At 31.5% G+C, this 20,528-nt stretch overlaps 1 protein-coding gene across 1 annotated transcript; it reads left to right on the top strand.

Annotated features, from left to right (window-relative positions):
• The first annotated feature begins 1,687 nt into the window (after positions 1-1,687).
• LOC105794110 (uncharacterized) lies at positions 1,688-4,195 on the top strand. The gene is made up of 4 exons (XM_012623104.2): positions 1,688-1,994; positions 2,074-2,156; positions 3,780-3,835; positions 3,927-4,195. Exons 1-4 carry the CDS (start codon positions 1,823-1,825, stop codon positions 4,003-4,005), a joined length of 390 nt encoding a protein of 129 aa, XP_012478558.1. The 5' UTR covers positions 1,688-1,822; the 3' UTR covers positions 4,006-4,195.
• Positions 4,196-20,528: the final 16,333 nt, after the last annotated feature.

Genomic DNA, 20,528 nt, shown 5'->3' with positions numbered 1-20,528 from the left:
AATCATGGGTTGGATAGTTCCTCTCATGTGGTTTGACTTGGTGAGATGCATAAGCCACAATCTTACCTCTTCGGATAAGCACACATCCAAGCCCATTCAGTGAAGCATCGGTATAAATAGTATACTATACGCTAGGTTCTGGTTGTGCTAAAATTGGAGCTTTAGTCAAGACTGCTTTCAACTTTGCAAAACTTTGTTGATACTCATCAGTCCATTCAAACTTTTCTTTATTTTTCAACAATCGAGTGAGAGAAGTTGTCAATATTGAAAATCCTTTCACAAACTACAAACTTTCTATAGTAGACTGCTAGCCCCAAAAAGCTACAAACTTCAGTGACATTTTTGGGCAGATTCCATTCAAGTGCTGCTTTCACCTTATTAAGATTCACTGTAATACTTTTATGATAAATCGCATGGCCTAGAAATTTACTTCTCTCAACCAAAATTCACACCTACTTTGGCAAAAATGTTGATATCAATCATGCTAAAACTCGATCATTAAAAATAATGTTAATAAACTTTAGATTTACATCAATTTTTTACCACCATTAGATTTGTGATAAAAAAAATTAAAACTTACTTTTTACTTATGTGTCCAGCCAAATTAGTAATTGATTTCCATGTAATTTATTAATTTAATTTTCATCTCATTAAAAAAGTCAAGTAATTAAAGATTATGGTTTTTATGGATATAAATTTAAGAAAAGAGACTTATTTAAGTAAAAAGAAATACCATAAGGACTTATTTGAATAAGTGATTATAGTTTAAGGAACTTTTTAATATATAAGCCTATTTTAATTTATATTCAAATACCCGAATGACATAAAAGTCAAGTGTGTAAATATCGAAGAATCTATTGGCAAGTAAACACAACCCTTGGAATAGGGGTGTGTAAAATTCGGGTAAAACAGAAAAAATTCGGTTAACCGACCGAATTCGGTTAATCGATCGGTTAACCGAATTTTTTCGGTCAAAGGTTGGTTAATTATTTTTTTATTTTTCGGTTAACGGTTAATTCGGTTCGAAACCGGTCAGTTAACCGAATTTTTTTGGTTTAACCGAAAAAATTAATAAATAAAATTATAATATATAAATAGACCCACTATTCACCTAAATCCAATCCAAACCCAAGTATCCAACCCAACCCAACCCAACCCAACCCAACCCAATCATAAAAATTACAAATAATTTGATAAATAAAAATAAAATTTCAATTATGTGTTAATTTTAAGACTTATGTAAGGTTAGTGATTCAAAAACTTATATAATGTTTTTAATTATATAGTGATTCAATTCGGCTAATTCAGGTAATTAAGGTAATTCGATTAATTCGATTAATTTGGTTAATTCGGTTAATTTTTAACCAAAAATTAAAAATATATAATTTTCAGTTAATTTGGTTAACCGACTGAATTAACCGAAAAATTTCGATTCGGTTAATTTTTTTGAAAAATTTCGGTTCGATTAACGATTAAAAATTTTGAAAGGTCAATTAATTCAATTAATATTATTTCGGGTTAACTGACTGAACAACTTGTAACTTAAGCCATTAGGTTCGGATATATAAATATCTGATGAATGATGTGAAAATCAAACGGTCAGGAAAGATGGTCAACGCCAGCGCATTGAGTCGTCATCTGAAGGAGAAGTGAAACTTCTAGAATGAATATCAAGCCAAGCGGTTTCCTTCACCGTTAAGTCGAGGCAGAACAAAGTAGACGCGGACAACAGTCTCCGTCTTTCGCATTTCGCAGCCTACGAAAAGGAAATTAAAAAAAAAAAAAATCAAACCCAAATTAATTAGCAACAAATCAAAAGGAAATGGCGTTGCAGTGGATGATCCTAACCTACGTGGTCGCAGCAGAGGCTGCCCTGGCTCTTCTCTTGACGTTCCCCTCTCCTAAGTTATTGAAGAACCGTTTCGTCTCTCTCATCTCCCTCATTCTTCAGCCTACCCTCTTTATTGTCCCCTTTGCCGGATTCCAGCTCTTAGGTTTTATCTCTATTCTTTTTTTTTTGCCTTTTCAATCTTCAATGAAATGGGTTTTAGGTTTCTCAGTTTTTGGGTGCAGATATCTACTGGAAGAACGAACATCGCTTGATGTGCACCTCTGATATCTGCACTGCTGCCGAGAGAGATCGTTATGAGAAATCCGTAAGTATTATATTTTGGGAATTTCTTTATCACATACATGAGCAAGCTTATTTGAATGTTAATCATCTTTTAATTACGGTTCTTATTCGGGTCTTTCAAGTTTTTGAAGTGGTTATAACTCCTACATGTTTGATGCTGGAATATTTCTATATCGTTTCCAGTATTTGTAGTTAGCTACAATAGTTTAGTTTGATTATGATTGCCTGAACTTTGATTCTAGAATCAATTAGCTTTTGGGGATTTTATTTATGTCTTTAGTTTAAAGGAGAAGTGGTGTGGTAATTTTATGGAATTAAACTGCTTTGATTTGATGAAAAAGATGATACATTCAATCCTAACTATAAAGCAAAAACCAAGCCTCTTTCTTGATACCTCAAAGCTCTGCCATTAAACTATTTATAACACCTATATTCATTACTAAACCTTTGATATGACTATTGACACTTTTTTTTTCTTATCAAGCCTCATAAGAAGCATGTTTATGTCTTGCTTTAATCTAGCTTAAACCTATTAAATCTCTCTCTCCAGGTTGTTGACAGTCATTTATCGGATGCATGTTTCAAAGCATCAATAATGATTACTTTCGATAAATTTTAATTTGAATTTATTGAAGTAATCTCTTTTTCTTAAAACACGAAACTGCAAAAAGCTTTGCATCAAGCCATATTTTTTGCAATATATATACATGTAAGGAATGTCCAGGTTGTATGTTTGTTGAGCACAAGGAGTTTTTGCGCTATGAGTCAATTCCCCCCTTAGAACATCAAATCATTTTCAGATTTATTACTTCCTTCAGGTTTTTGGTCACCTTAGCTTTACAGTCTATAGGCTTTAAGTCATTTTCCTTGCCTTGCTATTTTTAGGTTGTAGTTTTTTCTTTCTTATTTCTAGACAGCATGTTCTATCATGGTTTTGGTTATTTTCTTTGTTAGCTGCTTTTGAAATGGGGAATTGGTGGAAAGGTCCAATAGCATCATCTTCATTATCTTGGGACTTGGTCATGCGTAAAGGTTTTTCTTGTTTTTCATAAAGGCCCCTGCATCTTAATAGAATAAACAGTTGTACCATTTTTGGTTTGTACCATGTAATGGGGGTGACAGGTCAACCAATGGAAACTTCTTTGTTGTAAGGCATTTCATATAATTTAGCATTCCTCACCCTAGAGATCCTTTCGATGCACAAATGTACATTGTTTCCTTTGCCATCTTTCTTCTCTTTGTTTTGGTTTTTGACTCTTTCGGGGGTGGAGAAATTGACAGCTTCCTTGCAGCTTTAAATCCCAAAAATGGGAGAAATAGCATTGCATCGTCAACAAGGTTCAAAGACTTGTATTTGCATCAACAAGGTTTAAAACTGGGGCTAATAATAATGCATTTCTCAATTCAAAGAAGTCCTTGGAGCAAGGATACATATAGCTGCTTCCTTGCTGTTTAAAACCATATCTGTGTTTTTGGCGTTGGTACATTTTATAATCAGATAATTTAGAGCTTGTTTATGATTGATTAATTAAGTTTTTAAGCATTCTACTTTTTCTTATGAAGTTGAGTAGAGTTCCTTAACATATGAAGAATGCCTCCTTTACTGGTATGAAGGTAAATAAATTCACATTGGGATGCTTTGCAGGTGTTCAAAGCTCAAAGGAATGTAATTTTGTGTACAACTGCATGCCTCCTTTACTGGTATGTGGGTAGCAATTTGACAGGTTTTGGTTGAGAAAGATATTGTAGGAGTTGCAAATGTTGAAACGAGTTGCATGTGATCCTTGTGCAGGTGTATCTACCGGATTTGCAAGTATCACAAGGAAATTCAGAGTTTGGAGGAAGTAGAGAAGAGATACAAGAATGAGTAGTTTTCTATACAAAAGCTCATCTAGTTGTAGAGACTACGTTATGTTCTACAGCCTACACATGATGCCCCCATGGCATGTTTTCATTACAGCTAAAGCTCCTGCACGTCTCTCTCTCAGCGGAAACTATAATTCTTTCCTTGAACCATGTATGTTCTTTTGTTAGCAATTGCATTTTAGCTGGTTTACTTGAGCGGTTATGGTTGTCTCGTTAGTGGCAAGTGCCAAGGCCATACGCACGCATTGGTTAGGAAAATTCAACACACAACTGGCTTTTCGACAACTCTAAATAATTATAATAAAAAAGCTTCATGACAATTTTAATTTAAACAAACAAAAGTATGGCCAAATATTTTATGATCTTTTTAAAATTTTGATCTCAATCTTATAATATGTGTATATCATGTAGGTTAATTTTTATTAATGCGCAAGTGCACTTGGGTTAATTTTTGAATTTTAGAATTTCAGTTTTAATTTAGCAAAATAAATTGGCTAAACGCGTTCGCAGCTCTTGAGTTTTTAAATTTTAAAATGGGATGAGGAATTATCACATCCGCTTTTCCAAAGCTTTTGTGCACATCTAATGCGAATTTTCTCATAGCATACACCCCTTTGACCAACGTTAACTGCAGAGGAGTGTTAATATTTTTCTATTTTCTGAATTATTTTAAATAATTTGTAATCATTTTTGTAATTTTATGTAGTTTTCTATATTTTTTTTATGGTTTCTTTTGCACATTTCTGTATTTCTATAAAAATTTTAATAATCTTTTTCCATATTTTTATTTTTCTAATTCATATATTTTAAAAAAAAATTATTTTAATAATTTTTATAATGTTTGAGTCATTTATAATATTTTTTTTCACTTTCATATATTTTTATATATTTTTAAATATTTTTATAATTTTCTATGAGTTTCTATAATTTTTTTATAATTTTAATGATTTTTAAGTATAGAACACCATATTTCGCCACATAGCACAATCTTGACGTGCCACATGACTAAAACGGCCCCAAAAATGGTAGTTGTTAGATTATTAGTCTTTAATTTTAATGATCAAAGGGCTTAATTAATTGTAATTTTGAAGTTTAGGAGCTCAATTGAGTGAAAAAAGTATAGGGATTTATATACTCCTTTAACCAAATATATTAAATTAGTTCAAATTAGTTTTTTAAAGTTTAATGGAATTTATAAAATAATAATTAAATATAATATTGATAGTAATGATTTTATGATAGATAATTATAGGCATATAAATTTCAGTGTATGGATAGATTGTTAACAATAATTATAGTGAAATATTTGACCATTTTACCAATAAAGGCCCATTTCTAACTTTATTTATGGAAATGGGTCACTTTTTTATTATTTATCGGAATAGGCCGAAAACACTAAAACGCGTCCACGTAGGAGCGTTTTAGGGGAAATTTTAGCAAAATCGCTCCTTCAGGGACTCGTTTTAATCCGTTTTTTAGGGTTAGGGCTATTTGCATGTTTAGTGCCTAGGGTTTTGTGGGTTTAAGGTTTTAGGGTTGTAGTGTTAGTGTTTTGTTAAAATAATTTAGAGTTTTATTTATTTAGGGTTTAATAATTTTAAAAAATAAATTAGGGTTTAGAGTTTTTTAAATAATTAAATTAGGTTTTAGGGATTTCAAATATATTAATTAAATTAGGGTTTAGAGTTTTTAAGAAAATTAATTAAATTAGGGTTTAATTTTTTTAAAATAATTTTTGTGTTTAGCTTTTAGGTTTTCGTAAAAGGGTTTAGGTTAAGGGTTTAGAAAATATTATATTGACAAGAAGGATTTTACTTTTTTTTCTACAGTAGTTTCAGAAAAATTAATTTTGAGAAGACGGTTTTGAAAAGATAATGTCAAAAACACTTCAAGCAGGATGCACTGTCAGCAAAATTATTGAAAAAAGCTCCCATGTGGACAATCTTTTTCTAAAGTAGTTCCTGAAAAAATAATTTTGAGAAGACAGTTCTGAAAAACTAGTGTCAAAAACGCTTCAAGCAGGATGCACTGTTAGCAAAATTACTAAAAAAAAAGCTCCCACGTGGAGACTCTTTTTCTACAGAGTTCCTGAAAAAATCACTTTGAGAAGACAATTTTGAAAAAATAGTGTCAAAAACGCTTCAAGCAGGATTCACCGTCAGTAAAATTACTGAAAAAAGCTTCCACGTGGACGCTTTTTTTCTACAGTAGTTCCTAAAAAAATAATTTTGAGAAGACGGTTCTGAAAAAATAGTGTCAAAAACGCGTCAAGCAGGAAGTGCTGTTAGCAAAATTACTGAAAAAAGCTCCCACGTGGACGCTCTTTTTCTACAGTAGTTCCTGCTTGGCCTTAGGCTATAAATGAGTCAAATTTTATTCTCATGTTGCATAAGTTACAGCAAGAAAAATTAGAGAGGCTAAGCAGAATAAAAATTGAAGATGAGTGAACGTATTAGTGCTGTTATTTACTATGATGGTGAGGTCCATGACACTGAGAATGACGTTGTTTTTTTATCGAAGAACACGACTGGTTTTTAACTAGAACATAGATTTGACAGAACTTCATAAAAGACTTAGGCACAAAATCTTCAGAACGACGCTAATGAGAGTTTCGTCTATTAAGTATCGATTTTGTGTTTCAGTTGATCCCGTGACATATGACTCATTTGATATCAAAGGTGGTCGTAGCTTGGAGGCGATGGTGCAGACTCATCTCGTTAGTGGATCACCCTATCTTGAGTTATATGTACAATTTTCATCGCCAAATGAAGCATTTGTGACTTCAATATCTACTGTTGTTCGAGAGGAATACATGACCCCTACCCGACACTCCGTTACTGGGAGCAGAACACGGAAGCGCCCGTGTTTGGTGACAGTATGGAATACACAACTCTTGCACGACACTTGCTTAGTGGATGGGGCATGTAGCTTGGTGGGTCGATGTTCGATGCTGGAAATACATACTAGGGAATGACATCAACTTCTAGTGGCTGGCAATCCATATTTGATTAGGGACGTTACAAAACGTCCACAAGAAGGGATGATGTACTCCCCACAACGTCCACCGGCGAGGGGACCTCATACATTGTAGATGATGGTGGGTTGGATGATGAGTCCGATGTGGATCCACCTCGAGAGCCCGACCCCGATAGTGCAGAAGTTGCATTATTTTTTGAACCGGAGCCTGTTCCATCAGAACCTAAAGACGGTGAAGGGGGTTCAGATGAAGCAGAATAAGATCCGCGATTCAAGGTGTACTTGCCTCCAGCCCACATGCATAATGTCGATCTATTGACAGATGATGCTTTGGAGTTTCCAGATCTACCACACAGAAGGCATGACCGTACAAGTTCGTCATTGGATTCGGGTGAATTGGAAGTTGGTAAGGAGTTTTCCAGTAAGGATAGTTTTCTTGGTGCATTGAAATAACATAGCATCATGAACGGGGTTAACTACCACGTGGTTAAATCCAAATTCAAGAAGTTCGAGGCCAAGTGTGCAGTGCAAGACGATACATGTTCATGGAAAATCATTACTTCGGTTAGGAAAATGATAGGCTTGTGGGAGATAAAAAGTACAAAGCTCCGCATATTTAAAATAAAATATGAAAATGAATCTAGGCAATGCAAATATGTTAATAAAATATTCAATTATTAATTTTCTATTAAATTGGCTTGGAATCGATGATTCAGGCAAGTTGAATTGGAAAGTGATAATGCAATGTTAATTGAATTCATTCGGAATGGTTGGGCATCAGTAAGTAATGTTGATGAAATTAGATGCATATATGACTGGTGTTTGAAATCTTAGGAAGTTAAGTTTAAACATATTCAGAGGGATGCCAATAAAGTTGTGGACTGCATTGGTAAGGTAGGTAGTGGCGTGATGGATGAATTGATTATCTTTGAAGATCCCCCGAGTAATGCGAGAGACTATTCGACAGTCTTTGTTGGTCACAGATAGAATACTTTTATTTTTTATTTTCTTTTAGAATTTTCCTAACTTTACTATTTACCAAAAAAAAATGCACTAACTAAATTTGTTAAAATTTAAAATTGAAAGGTAATGAAACGTAAATGATTATATTTTAAATATAATTTTTTTGTATCAACCTGAAATTTGATTTAAAATAAAAAAAAGTCGTTAACTAAAAGTTGCTTATAAATTGAATAAATAATAACAACTAATTGTTGTAATGTAATACATTTGAACTTATATAAGTTTTTATTTATGCAAAGTGTTTAGGAAACTAGTATTACAAGGTTTTAGAAATAATGTTAAGTGACATATTTAAGATGATGACAAGTGGAATAACATCTTAAACTCATAAATAATTTAATACATTGAAAGGTGAAATTAAAATATAGTTGAAACATTAAAATTGTTTTCAATCAGCATTATCATACCAAAAATTAAAATAGTTAATTTATAATATATAGTTTTGGAGAACGTACATCTACTAGGAATACTTTTTAAGCATCTGTTTAAACAACTTTATAATTTATATAACATGGTTTAAACTAATTATAACCTTTTCAAAAATAATAGTTGTATTTTAAAATTTTCAATTAAATTAACTTAGAGAATATTTAGTTCAATATATGAGTCTATCATCTATGCAATTAAGTGGGTTAAAGTTGTATACATATATATAATATATAAATACCAATTTTGAGAGAGCAATTAAAAAACCCCTCAAACCCATGACATTAAGACACAAGAAATAAAATACAAGCAAAATCATATGTTGTTGACATCTCATTAGATGGTCATGGGCTTTTTCTGTTCAAAATGTTGTAAAAAGTTATCTATAAAGTCATGACAAAAATCCTAAAGTATGAAACATGAGGAATGATTTAAAGAGATGAAAAAGGACCGTTCACACTAAAGATAAAATTCTCATTAATAAGGAGATAGTCTACAATCAAATTAGCTATTACTAATATAATTCAAGCAATAAAAACAACCAAATCACCTCAATGGAAACAACATAATAAACATCACTAGCAAGATCAAAACAACTAGAGCAAAGGAGCAGACAAATACTAAAAGAGGGACTTCAAAAAGGAAAAACAAGCTATAGAGACAAAATGCCCAAAACCAATAAAATCACATCAACATAACCAACCAATACAACAAAAACAACATTCTCAATATCCTCAACAATTCAATACATCAACAACATAATTTGGGTAATTCTCTAGGTATTCATATTTAAAGGCTCAAATATTTTTTTAATTTTAAAATTATTTATTTTCAAAACCCTCTTAGGTGAAGGCTGCTTGATTTGGGGCACAAAATTAGGGTTTTTATTTTTTGTAATCTCTTATCATATCGTTGTTAGATTTTTTTTTCTTTCTTTTTAGAAAAAAAGATATTGCTTTGATATACCGAAATTATGAAACGGTTGATATCGCTAGCATTGAATCAGAAGCAAAATAGAAACCGGTTATCTTTTCACTATTACAATTTTTATAGTTTTCCTATTTTTCTCACTCTTTTTTTTAAAAGAAACAAAACTATAGAATTAGAAAAAAAAAATCATACAGAGATCCTACAGGACAAAGCCACATACAAGCAACGGAATCGAGATAAGAAATAAAAAGAAAACCAACAAATTTTGAATAAATACCTATAATTTTTTAGTAACAGAAAATTGAAGCCTACAAGGGAAGTTATAAAACAAAAAACTGATGATATTGAAATAGAGTTGGAAGGGTTAGGGATTTGGTTGTTGGGAAAGATTGAAGAAGTTGGTGAGGAGCAATGGTGTTTAGGGCTTTGGAAATGAAGAAGGGAGTGAATGTGAGGGCTATAATTGAAAGTACAAAAAGGATTATGATGAAAAAATGATGGTAAAAATGAAACAAAAATATTTCAACATTCCTATCATGCTCTGAATGGACAATTCAGAGGGTGGGGCAAAGAATTGTATTCAACCTCTATTCAGTGATTAGTGGGAATAGAGAGCTAAACAACAACACTTGCAATAGACAATTATACTATACCAAACATTTGCTTTGATGTGGGCCCAAATTTGGGTTGAATGTATGGTTCATTATATTGAACCAAACATGTTGTAAATGTCTCTAATTAGTAGCTAAACTATGTATTTTTTAGAACACAATTTTTGAATATGTATAAGGATATGATCTTTTATATGTATCAACACTTGTACGCATCATGCTAATAAGTTGTGATAAATACTCCCCATTACAATTAGCTTTTGGTCAATAGTCAAATATAACCCATTTTAAAATTTTTGAATGCGTAATATATGTTTAAGTTGCTCCATCACAATGCACAAAATGGGTATTCAAAGAAAGTTGAGAATATACATTAGTTATGAGTCTCATTATATTATTGAATGTGTTGAATAAATTGGAGATTCAATTATAATATGATTTGTGATTACTATTTGATTTGATAATTTCCCAACATTAGGGGAGAGAAATAATAGTTGGATAAAATATAAAGCTAAGGAGGTACAAATGATTAGTTTTACGAAAATTAAATAAGATAAATGAAGTTTTTTGCTAAGTCCTGACAATGATTACTATAACACCCTATACCCAACCCGATTTATCATACTCAGTTATGGGATGTCACAATACAAAAATACGTAACAAAAATTTTACAATGGCGAAAATCATACTGAACATACATATTATATATATATATATATATTTATATTCCTTCTAAGTCAAATGATTTTAAAAGAGGCGTTTTCTAAGTACAACCTATTCTTGAAGTAGTTTAATATATTATAACATAAAACTTTGTTAAAACCCAGGCATAAAGTATTGTCTCCATATATCAAAAAATCCCCTTCTTTAGGCATAATATCACTCTTCGAACTGTCACTGTAACACCCCTAACCCTTATCTTTACAGGAACAGGGTTACGGAGCATTATCGAACTTTATAAATTAAATACGAATATTTACCAACTTTTGTTACACATATTAAGAATCATTCATATAATACTCATATTGTCCCTTAAATGAACCTTCGAGGCCCAATATTCACCTTAACAGTGAATCGGGACTAAACCGGGTATTCAGGAAATTTTTTCCAAAATTTCAAAAATTTTCTTAGAAGCAGGGGACACATGCCCGTGTCTCTACCCGTGTGGACGAAAATAGGCCATTTTAAGGCCACTTTTCTTACCTATTTTGACATTAACCTGCACTCAACATTCACATACACCAATATATCCCAACCAATCAATCAATACAAGCTAAAACATGTTCTCACATGACATAACATCACAAATATTTCATTTACTTATACCTACCTATTTAACTCATTTCATTGGTTTATCAAATTCTACTACTAATTACATGCATACAAATATTTAATATTCACAACCACAATTCAAACTATTTCATTGCCAAACCAACCCTATACATGCCATATAAACCAAAATTTACATTGCAAAAACTACCAGAATAAACTGGATAGTGTAGCTTGATGTGTTGATTCGATCTTCTTACTACACGTTAATCTACAAGAACATTAAACAACACGAGTAAGCTTAATGAAGCTTAGTAAGTTCAATAGGTTAAACATTGATCTTACCGAACTTAATATAATAAATTAAATTAAATTATAAACAAATCATACATTTTTCCTTGTCAAATACAATATAATCAATAAACACACTTCCTTCAGATCAATATCAATAATAATTTATAAATCTTTCAATCCAATCACATAAGTCTCTTACCATTTCTTACTGAATCGAATAATGACTTACAGATATGAGTACTTCGTTCTTTTTTGTGCCATAGTCCAACTATGGTCTTACACATGCATTGCCATGGCCCTGCCATGGTCTTACATTTGTAGTGCCATAACCCAGTGATGGTCTTATCATCAGAATGCCATAACCCAGCTATGGTATTACACATGTATCTATACTACCATGGTCCAACCATGGTCTTACATTCAAGGTGCCATAACTCAATTATGGTCTTTTCATTAAAATGCCATAGCCCAGCTATGGTCTTACATTTAAACATTGCCATGGTCCAACCATGGTCTTATCCGTCAATTCATTCTTTGCCACGGAACGATTGTACTCAATCCTGTGTTCTGCTCGTTTTAAACATTCAATTCAATTTTCATACTTTTACAATAATCTTAATTTTAACAACAAAATATGAATAATATATTATACCATGATTTTTGTTTTCTTTTCTGCTTATGCCACCTCATGCCTTTATTTTAGGCATAATTTCTCCTTAAGTCCTCCTTTGTTTACCATTTATGCTATTTAATCACTTTAGCAAGTTTTGTACCTTTTTAATTTAGTCCTTTTAATTAATTAACTATCGAAATGATAAAATTTTCTAACGGAATTTTAATACTACCTTAATGAAACTCCGTAAATATTTATAAAAATATTTACGACTTGGTTTATAAAATCGAGGTCTCGATACCCTATTTTTAAAACCAATTAACCTAATAATTCCTTCTAAACTCAAATCACTATTTCACAAATCTTTCTAAAATCACATTTAACTCATAAATACTAAATAATAAAATTTACAAGCTTACTCATTGGAATTGGTGACTTCAAATCACCGTTTTTGTTACCACTAAAAATTCAGGCTGTTACAGTCACCTTGGCACATTCCTAGCTTGATCCCTCCTGACGCACTAGTTCAATTCCTAGAATCTGTATAACAAATAGACGCCTGTAAGTTCAATGGAACTTAGTGAGTCTCAACCAATATTACCTTTAAATGATGTCGTTGAATTCCTCAACTCAAGGATTTTGAGCTTCCTTTCAGACCTTGGCAGATACATTTTTTATTCCTGGCGAATAATTACACGCCAACCTCTGCACTTGACCCCCTTATACACATTTTTCCGATTGGCGGGTCATAGACTTCACATCTCATTGTGGATGTTTTTTCACAATCTCTTTGAAGATAGAAGTTGGATATATTTCTCAGAATGATATACATATGGATTCTTAGATTGGCTTTGACAGCTATCAGAAGGCCAGCCACCATGTATCATTAACTCAATACAAACAATGAACTTATTGCAATCAATGAATTATTTTAGAACATCCATTCGAATCATATATGGCATCGATATAATGTAACAACCCAATATTGACCCTAATCAGACATAGTGGTTTCGGGACCACAAATCTGATTTAGAAAAATATTCTAATATTATTTTGAGTGTTTATTATGTGTGAATTTTATTGTGTGAAATTTTCGTGTTTTAATTTCATCGTTTAAGTGTTCGATTTAATAAAAGGGCTTAATCGTGTAAAATGAAAATTTAGGGGTTAAATATAAAAGCACTTAATTGTTGTTGTCTTTTTAAATGGGAGGATTTATGATGCAATAAGACCATAAAGTAGATAGTGGGTGGCATATGACATAATTGACCTTAATATATATGTTATATATATTTATTATAATAAGGTTAATTTAGTCAATTGTTAAATTAAACATTATAATTAAACATAAATGATGAAAAGATGAATGTTTTCATCTTTTCTTAGCCAAATGTTAAGCATGAAGAACCCAACTATGGCTTTCTAAAGTTTGGAACTTTCATAGCTTGATTAAGGTTAGTTTTGTTTCAGTTTTTGATAATTTTTACGTTTTTGAGATCGTTGCTTTGTGTACTACAAGACCCATGCTTTAATTTTGGAATTTGATGGTGATTTTGAGATATGCCATTGATGAATGTTCGAGCTTTTTGATAGTTGATGATGAAATATGAAAGATGGGTGAAAGATTAATATGTTTTGTCTTTGAATTTTTGATGAAATTGAGTAATTAGGGCTAAATTGTGAAATTAAATTTTTGAAGGACTAAAATGTGAAATAAATGAAATGTGTGGACTTGTATGAAGCCTATGAACATTCGTACCTAGCATAGGTTGGGCAAATTTTGTGTATTTTGTGTTTTATGCAATAGGGACTAAATTGCAAAAAGTGTAAAATGTTAGGGGCAAAATGGTAATTTACCCATTTATGTGTTTTTGGACTAAATTGAATGTAATAATATTTAAACTAGTTTATTTTGAATATATTTAGATCAAGAACCAAAGAAATCGAAGTTGGATCGGGGAAAAGCTAAAGTCGTCGACTAATCGTCTGGTTTTGATTTTACACTGTCCGAGGTAAGTCTATTAGCAATTTGATGTTATTAAATCAGTATATATGCATGTATATCTATTGTATTCTAATGAGCTGAAATTGAAAGTATATAGATTGAATTTGGTTTAAGTATGAATGATATGTATATATATATATATCATGTTTGAATATATATATATGTATAAATTCTTGTTTTTAATAAAAGGTATATATATATATATATATATATATATATATATAAGATATATATGTATACATAAGGTCCGAATATATATAAGTATATACATGTATAAACCTTTGGACTTGGTTAAAGGTATGAATGTCATATATATGTATATGTGAGTTGGAACATATATGTATATACATGAATAAGTCTTGAATATATTTAAAGGTATGAATGTTATGTATGTATATGTAATTTGAATATGTATGTATATACATGTATAAGTTTTGTATTGAATTAAAGGTATGAAATTGTTAGCTTAGATTATCTATAAGGTGTTCGAATGTATGATATATTTTCTTTGAATTGATTTTAATGTTATGAAATATATATGTATTTAAGTGATTCAATTAGTAAATGTATATTACTTAAGGTATGATATAAGTTAAATGATAAGATTTTAGTAGTAGAATTTAATTTATTAAGTTATATATATGTGAGTGTTCGGATGTATAATTAAGTTATTTAGCTGAATTTGGTATTTGATCTTTATATATCTATGTGGTTTAAAGATATAGTTGATAAATTATTGAGTTGAATTTTTATGTATGGATATTATATACAAATATAGTTCGAATATGAGTTACAACTTCTGTGAATTGAGATTTTCAGGCTCAGTGCCTATCAGGTTTATTGTCAGTGAAATATTTAGACTTTACGTCTAGCAGGCTTGATGCTGGTGAAACATTTCAGACTATATGTCTAGTAGGCTAAGTGCCGGTGTATAGAATCAGGCTTTAAGCCTAGCAGGCTAAGTGCTGGTGAATCTGTTTAAAGTATGTGATTACATGTATTGGATATGTATATGATTTCAGTTACATGTATTTGATGAGTATACAAATGTTTAGTTATATGATTTTGGTTATATTTAATTGATGAGCATATATATATTCAGTCTAAGCATTTGTTAAATATATATATATGTGCATTCAGTATATGCATATATTAAATATATATGCATTAGGTATATGCATTTGGTAAGCAGTTGATAAATATATATATTCGACAAATGTATTCAGAAGTATCTATTTATGTATTTGAGGTGTATATACATTTGTTTATAAGTATTTGATGAATATGTTTGCATTCGGTTATATGCATTAGATATGTATTGGGTTATAAGTTTAAGATGGGTATATATATACAATCGGATATAATATATGTTTAGTATATATATACATGTATGGCTATATGCATTCGGTTATAATGTTTATTTAGTATATATGATCAGTTATATGCACATGATGTATATGTATACATATATTCGATGTATGCATTCGACAGTACATATATTTGATTATAAATAAAATGGTTTAAGGACAACAAATGCTAATATAATAATTATTTGTGTTATTTATGATTTCAGTGAATTTAATTTGGAAATTATATGACTTTTATATATATTTTAGTTATGCTATAGACTTACCAATCTATTTAAGCTTACTTTGTTCGTTTACATCTCTCTGTTTTATAGACTTAAAAATTCAAGCTTCAAGCTCAGGGATCGTCAGCAAAGTTCATCACTTTATCTACTATCTCGGTATTTAAATATTAGAACTTAACTTATGGCATGTATAGCTGGACATTATTTTTGAATGTTGTATTTTGAGATACTATTTATGTAAATATTAGCCATGCAAAAATGGCTTATTTCCTTATGGTTTAGATCGTTGCAATGTTGATGTTTTGTTTTAAAATAGTTAATTTAGATTTGAAATTAGTCAAATAGCCGAATATTCATTAGGTAGAATGTCATTTAGATTGAGTGTTAATAGGTTATAAAGAATAAGTAGATAAGTTCAGGTACAATTTGAGTTAAACAAATTTTCTTATAGATGTTAAAATTTTTGAATTCAAATAAACATCTGTTTTGAGTTGTGTTTTATTCAGAAATGCCTTGTAACCCTAATTTAGTGACGGATATGGGTTAGGAGTGTTACATATAACATGTGAATTCCCAGGTTTGGTGAACATGTAACAACCCGCCCGATAGTGACTCAGTATTCTGTTACTGTTTAGCGTATAGATGGTAGAGTTAAGGGTAGAATTGTGTAAGTGAAGTATTTTTTTTGGCTAAGTAGAGTATTATTTGGGATTCACCATTTGGAAAATTCCTAGTTTTGGTGAACACTAGGGTTTGGTAGACTCTTCTATTAAGTATCCACCAGTCCAAGATGTTTTGGGTGAACTCGTTATGTTTGCAGTTATGATAAGTTTGTTTTATTTAGTGCTTGATGACTTAGTTAATTATGTTGGGATTTAACTGAAACTTAGTTAGAATCGAACTAGAATACTATAGATAATTTGACCTGAATCGAACTAGAATACTGTAGATAATTTGACCTAAAACTAATTAAGTGCATTTAATGACGGGAATCAATGGTGTTAGTAGAATTATCTGATTTTCCACTAAACTTTGTCTCTGTGCATGTGTATATAAGGTTATAGTTGGCTAGAATAAAGGATTTTTTTCATCTTTTTCTTTCCTAAAATTTTTTTGTAATTTTTTGAGAATACCTTAGTATAGAGAGCTTCTCCGAAGAGAGCTTGTAGAGTTTAGATAACACCCACGTTAGTACCAGTTTACTGTTTAAGAAACTAATGAGGGTCCCAACGACAAATGCAAAGGACATGCTGTGTAGATCACTGTACTAAGTTTTCTAGTGAATTTCTTTTTACTTCCACGTGTTTTAAATTCTATTATTATAAATTATGAAAGTAAGTAATCTCTCTTAGTAACATATGAAAAATATGTGTGGAATTTAAACAATGGTTTTACTTTATCCAAAAGGTTTGATACTGAATCTAGAATTAAGAGTAAGACTTATATGTACTCATTTATGTTTTGGAACTCACTAAGTTCATATTAACATACTCTGTTATTTCTTCCTTCTCAGGCTTGTTGACTAAAGGAAGGATTTCTGTTAAGGGACTACGCCAGAGCACTATTGATATTGTGAGCCGTCTGATTAATTCTGTATCATGCATAATTTTATGGGAATTCCATGAAAATTTATATTTTGAGATCAACTTGAATAATGATCTAGTATTTTTTCAAAATACTGTTCTATAAGAATCTTTACACTTCAATGCTTGAATTTAAGTTATAATATTTGTATCTATGATTACCTCTTTGAATTTATACGTCAAATGGTTTGGTTATTTTTTTAACTAGCAATGATGTACATTGAAACCCTTGTAAAGTAATAGGTTAACCCACATTTTATATTTATAAACCTGTAAAGTATTACAGAGCTTCTGCTGAATAAATTGTTTTAAAAATTCTTTATTTAAATTCTTTTGATTTTATGCTGTGATATACCATACCCGGATCCCATTATTGGGTCGGGTAAGGTGTGTTACAAATTTGGTATCACAACGAAGGTTTAAGCCAATTCTAAAAAAATGAAGGCTATGTTACGCCCCATCATGCATGATACATCTCTGACTTAGTCCTTACAATTGCAACTAATTTGAGTTTTCCTATAGTGTTAACGAAAATATTTTAAAGATCGAGAGAAAAAATTGGTGAAGAGATAGAAAGTCTTGTGCCTTCTATTGAAGAACATGCTCCTATAGTTGGCCTAAGAGCAGCTAGTAATGCATTTCGGATTGTTTTGTTTACAATGATGACCCAAATGTTTGATTAATTCATGGGGACTACTCAAGCACCCCAACCTCAACAACCTCAACAACCACAACCAAAACTGGTACGACAAATTCCACCTACACCACCAGTACCAATTATAACTCCATCCAAGGGAAAGCCTGTGCAGGAGATTAGAAAGAGAGGTGCTAAGGAATTTTTGGGTGATAAAGGTTATGATCCCACTGTAGCTGAACAGTGGTTATCATGAATTTGTAGAGTGATTAAAGAATTGAAGTGCAAGCTAGAAGATAGTCTTTTGTGTGCAATCTTTTTGTTGGAAGGAGAAACATATCATTGGTAGGAGACATTGATCAGTGTAACCTCTGAAGAGTTTATTGATTGAGAATTCTTTTTGGATAAATTTAAATAAAGATATGTGAATCAAATGGATGTGGAACATATGAAAAAAGAGTTTATGTATCTTAAATAGGGAAGAATGTCTGTAATAGAGTATGAATGTGAGTTTGCTAGACTCAGCAAATATGCAAAGAACATGTTCCAGATTGAGAGAGAAATGTCTGACAAATTTGAATGGGGGTTTAAGAGATGAGATTCGTGCTTTGGTGGCTGCCTCAGAGTGTAAAAACTTAGCAACCATATGACAGCTAAAGCACACAAAATGGAAATGATTGTTCGAGATATGAGTAGAAGTTTTGAGAAAAAATGAAACGTGGAATGTTTAGTCCTCCACCTCCATCAATCTTTAAGAAGACAAGATATAAGTATTTTTCATCGTCAAGAAGAGATTCATAGTCTATGAATTTCAGACGTGATGGAAATAGTAGATAGACTATTTCAATGGCAAGTTTAGGTGGATCCAAAATAGTGAGAGATTTTGTTTGTGGGCATTGTGGAAGAAACCATAGAGGTGATTGTTGGAGGCATACTGAAGCATGTTTTGGATGAAAGTATTTAGACCATCAGGTTAAAGATTGTCCCTCCAAAGTTGAGGTAAGTATAGAGCAGTCTGTTTGTAGACCCTAGAGATTTCAACAGGAAGCGAGGTCTGGTGTGACAACCAAAGCTAGGTCAGTTTAGGGGAATCTAAGGAAAAGTTACACTAAGCCCAGCTCTGGAATATCAGCCAGAGCATACGTGATGAAAGCTAAGGAGGATGTTGAATTATCAGAAGTCATAACAGATAAATTTTGTTTCCTTGGAAACATAATTTATGCGTTAATTGATCTAGGGTCAACTCATTCTTATATCTACACTAAAGTTGTAGAGGGTTTGAGTCCTGAGGTTGTGTATTCTGAAACAAATGTTTTAGTAGCTAATCCTCTGGGTCAAAGTACAATGGTGGATAGAGTAATTAAGGACTGCCCATTGATTTTTAGGAAATATACTTTCTTGGCAGATTTGTTACTATTGAGTTTTCATGAATTTGATGTTATTCTGGGGTTAGATTGGTTAATGAGAAATAATGCTATTATGGATTGTAGTGCTAGGGGTGTTTGTTTGTTAAATGTAGAAGGTAAAGAAGTATTAATGCCAAACGTACAAACTAGTTTGACGAGTAGAATAATTACTGTTGTATTCGCTAGAAAGTTGTTAGCTATAGATACGAATGCTTATTTGGCATACAGTATGGACTCATTTGAATTGAGAAAGGATATCAGTGAAGTTCCTATTGTGAGAGATTTTTTATATGTGCTTCCAAGAGAACTACTCGGGATACCACCAGATAGAGAAGCGGAGTTCTCAATTGAAATAGAACTTGGTACCTCACCCATTTCCTGTACTTCTTATAGAATGGCATCATTAGCACTAAAAGAGTTAAAAACATAGTTGCAAGAGTTGTTAGACAAAGTATTTATACGCCCAAGTGTTTCACCATGGGGTGCGCCAACTCTGTTTGTAAAAAAGAAAGATGGGACATTTCCCCTATGTATTGTTTATCACCAATTGAATAAGGTAACTGTTAAGAATAAGTATTCACTATCACGAATCGAAGACTTTTTTGATCAGCTGAGTGAAGCTACAATTTTCTCTAAGATTGATCTGCGTTTTGGATACTATCAAGTGAAAATCAGAGGTGATGATATACCATAGACTACGTTTCGATCAAGGTATAGTCATTATGAATTTTTGGTGATAGCCTTTAGTTTAACGAATGCACCTACAATCTTTATGGATATGATGAATAGAATATTCAAACCCTATTTAGATCAATTTGTGGTGGTTTTTATTGATGATATTTTGGTTTATTCAGAAAATGTGGCTGATCATGAGGAACAGTTAAAGACTGTGTAGAGAACATTGCCCGAAAATCAATTACATGCCAAATTCAAAAAAATGTGAATTTTGGCTAAGAGAAGTTTATTTTCTAGGTGATTTTATTTTTGTAGAAGGTATTATGGTGGATCCTGACAAGGTCAAAATAGTGTTGGAATGGAATCTGCCCAAGAATGTTACTGAAGTTTGCAGTTTCTTGGGTTTAGCAAGCTATTATAGAAGGTTTGTGAAAGGGTTCACAATGTTAGCAACTCCCTTCACATGTTTGTGGAAGAAGAAAGAGAAATTTG

The sequence above is a fragment of the Gossypium raimondii genome, chromosome 3, assembly GCF_025698545.1.
Source record: "Gossypium raimondii isolate GPD5lz chromosome 3, ASM2569854v1, whole genome shotgun sequence".
NCBI classification, from domain to species: domain Eukaryota; kingdom Viridiplantae; phylum Streptophyta; class Magnoliopsida; order Malvales; family Malvaceae; genus Gossypium; species Gossypium raimondii.
The sequence above is the reverse complement of the archived record's forward strand: the minus strand, read 5'-3'. Positions and strand labels throughout refer to the sequence as shown.

What these genes read in the sequence shown, in the direction of transcription:
- LOC105794110 (XM_012623104.2), top strand. Translation starts at nt 1,823, where the DNA reads ATGGCGTTGCAGTGGATGATCCTAACCTACGTGGTCGCAGCAGAGGCT. An exon ending in TGCCGGATTCCAGCTCTTAG is followed by an intron (nt 1,995 to 2,073) that starts GTTTTATCTCTA and finishes TTTTGGGTGCAG; the next exon opens with ATATCTACTGGAAGAACGAA. An exon ending in GAGATCGTTATGAGAAATCC is followed by an intron (nt 2,157 to 3,779) that starts GTAAGTATTATA and finishes GATGCTTTGCAG; the next exon opens with GTGTTCAAAGCTCAAAGGAA.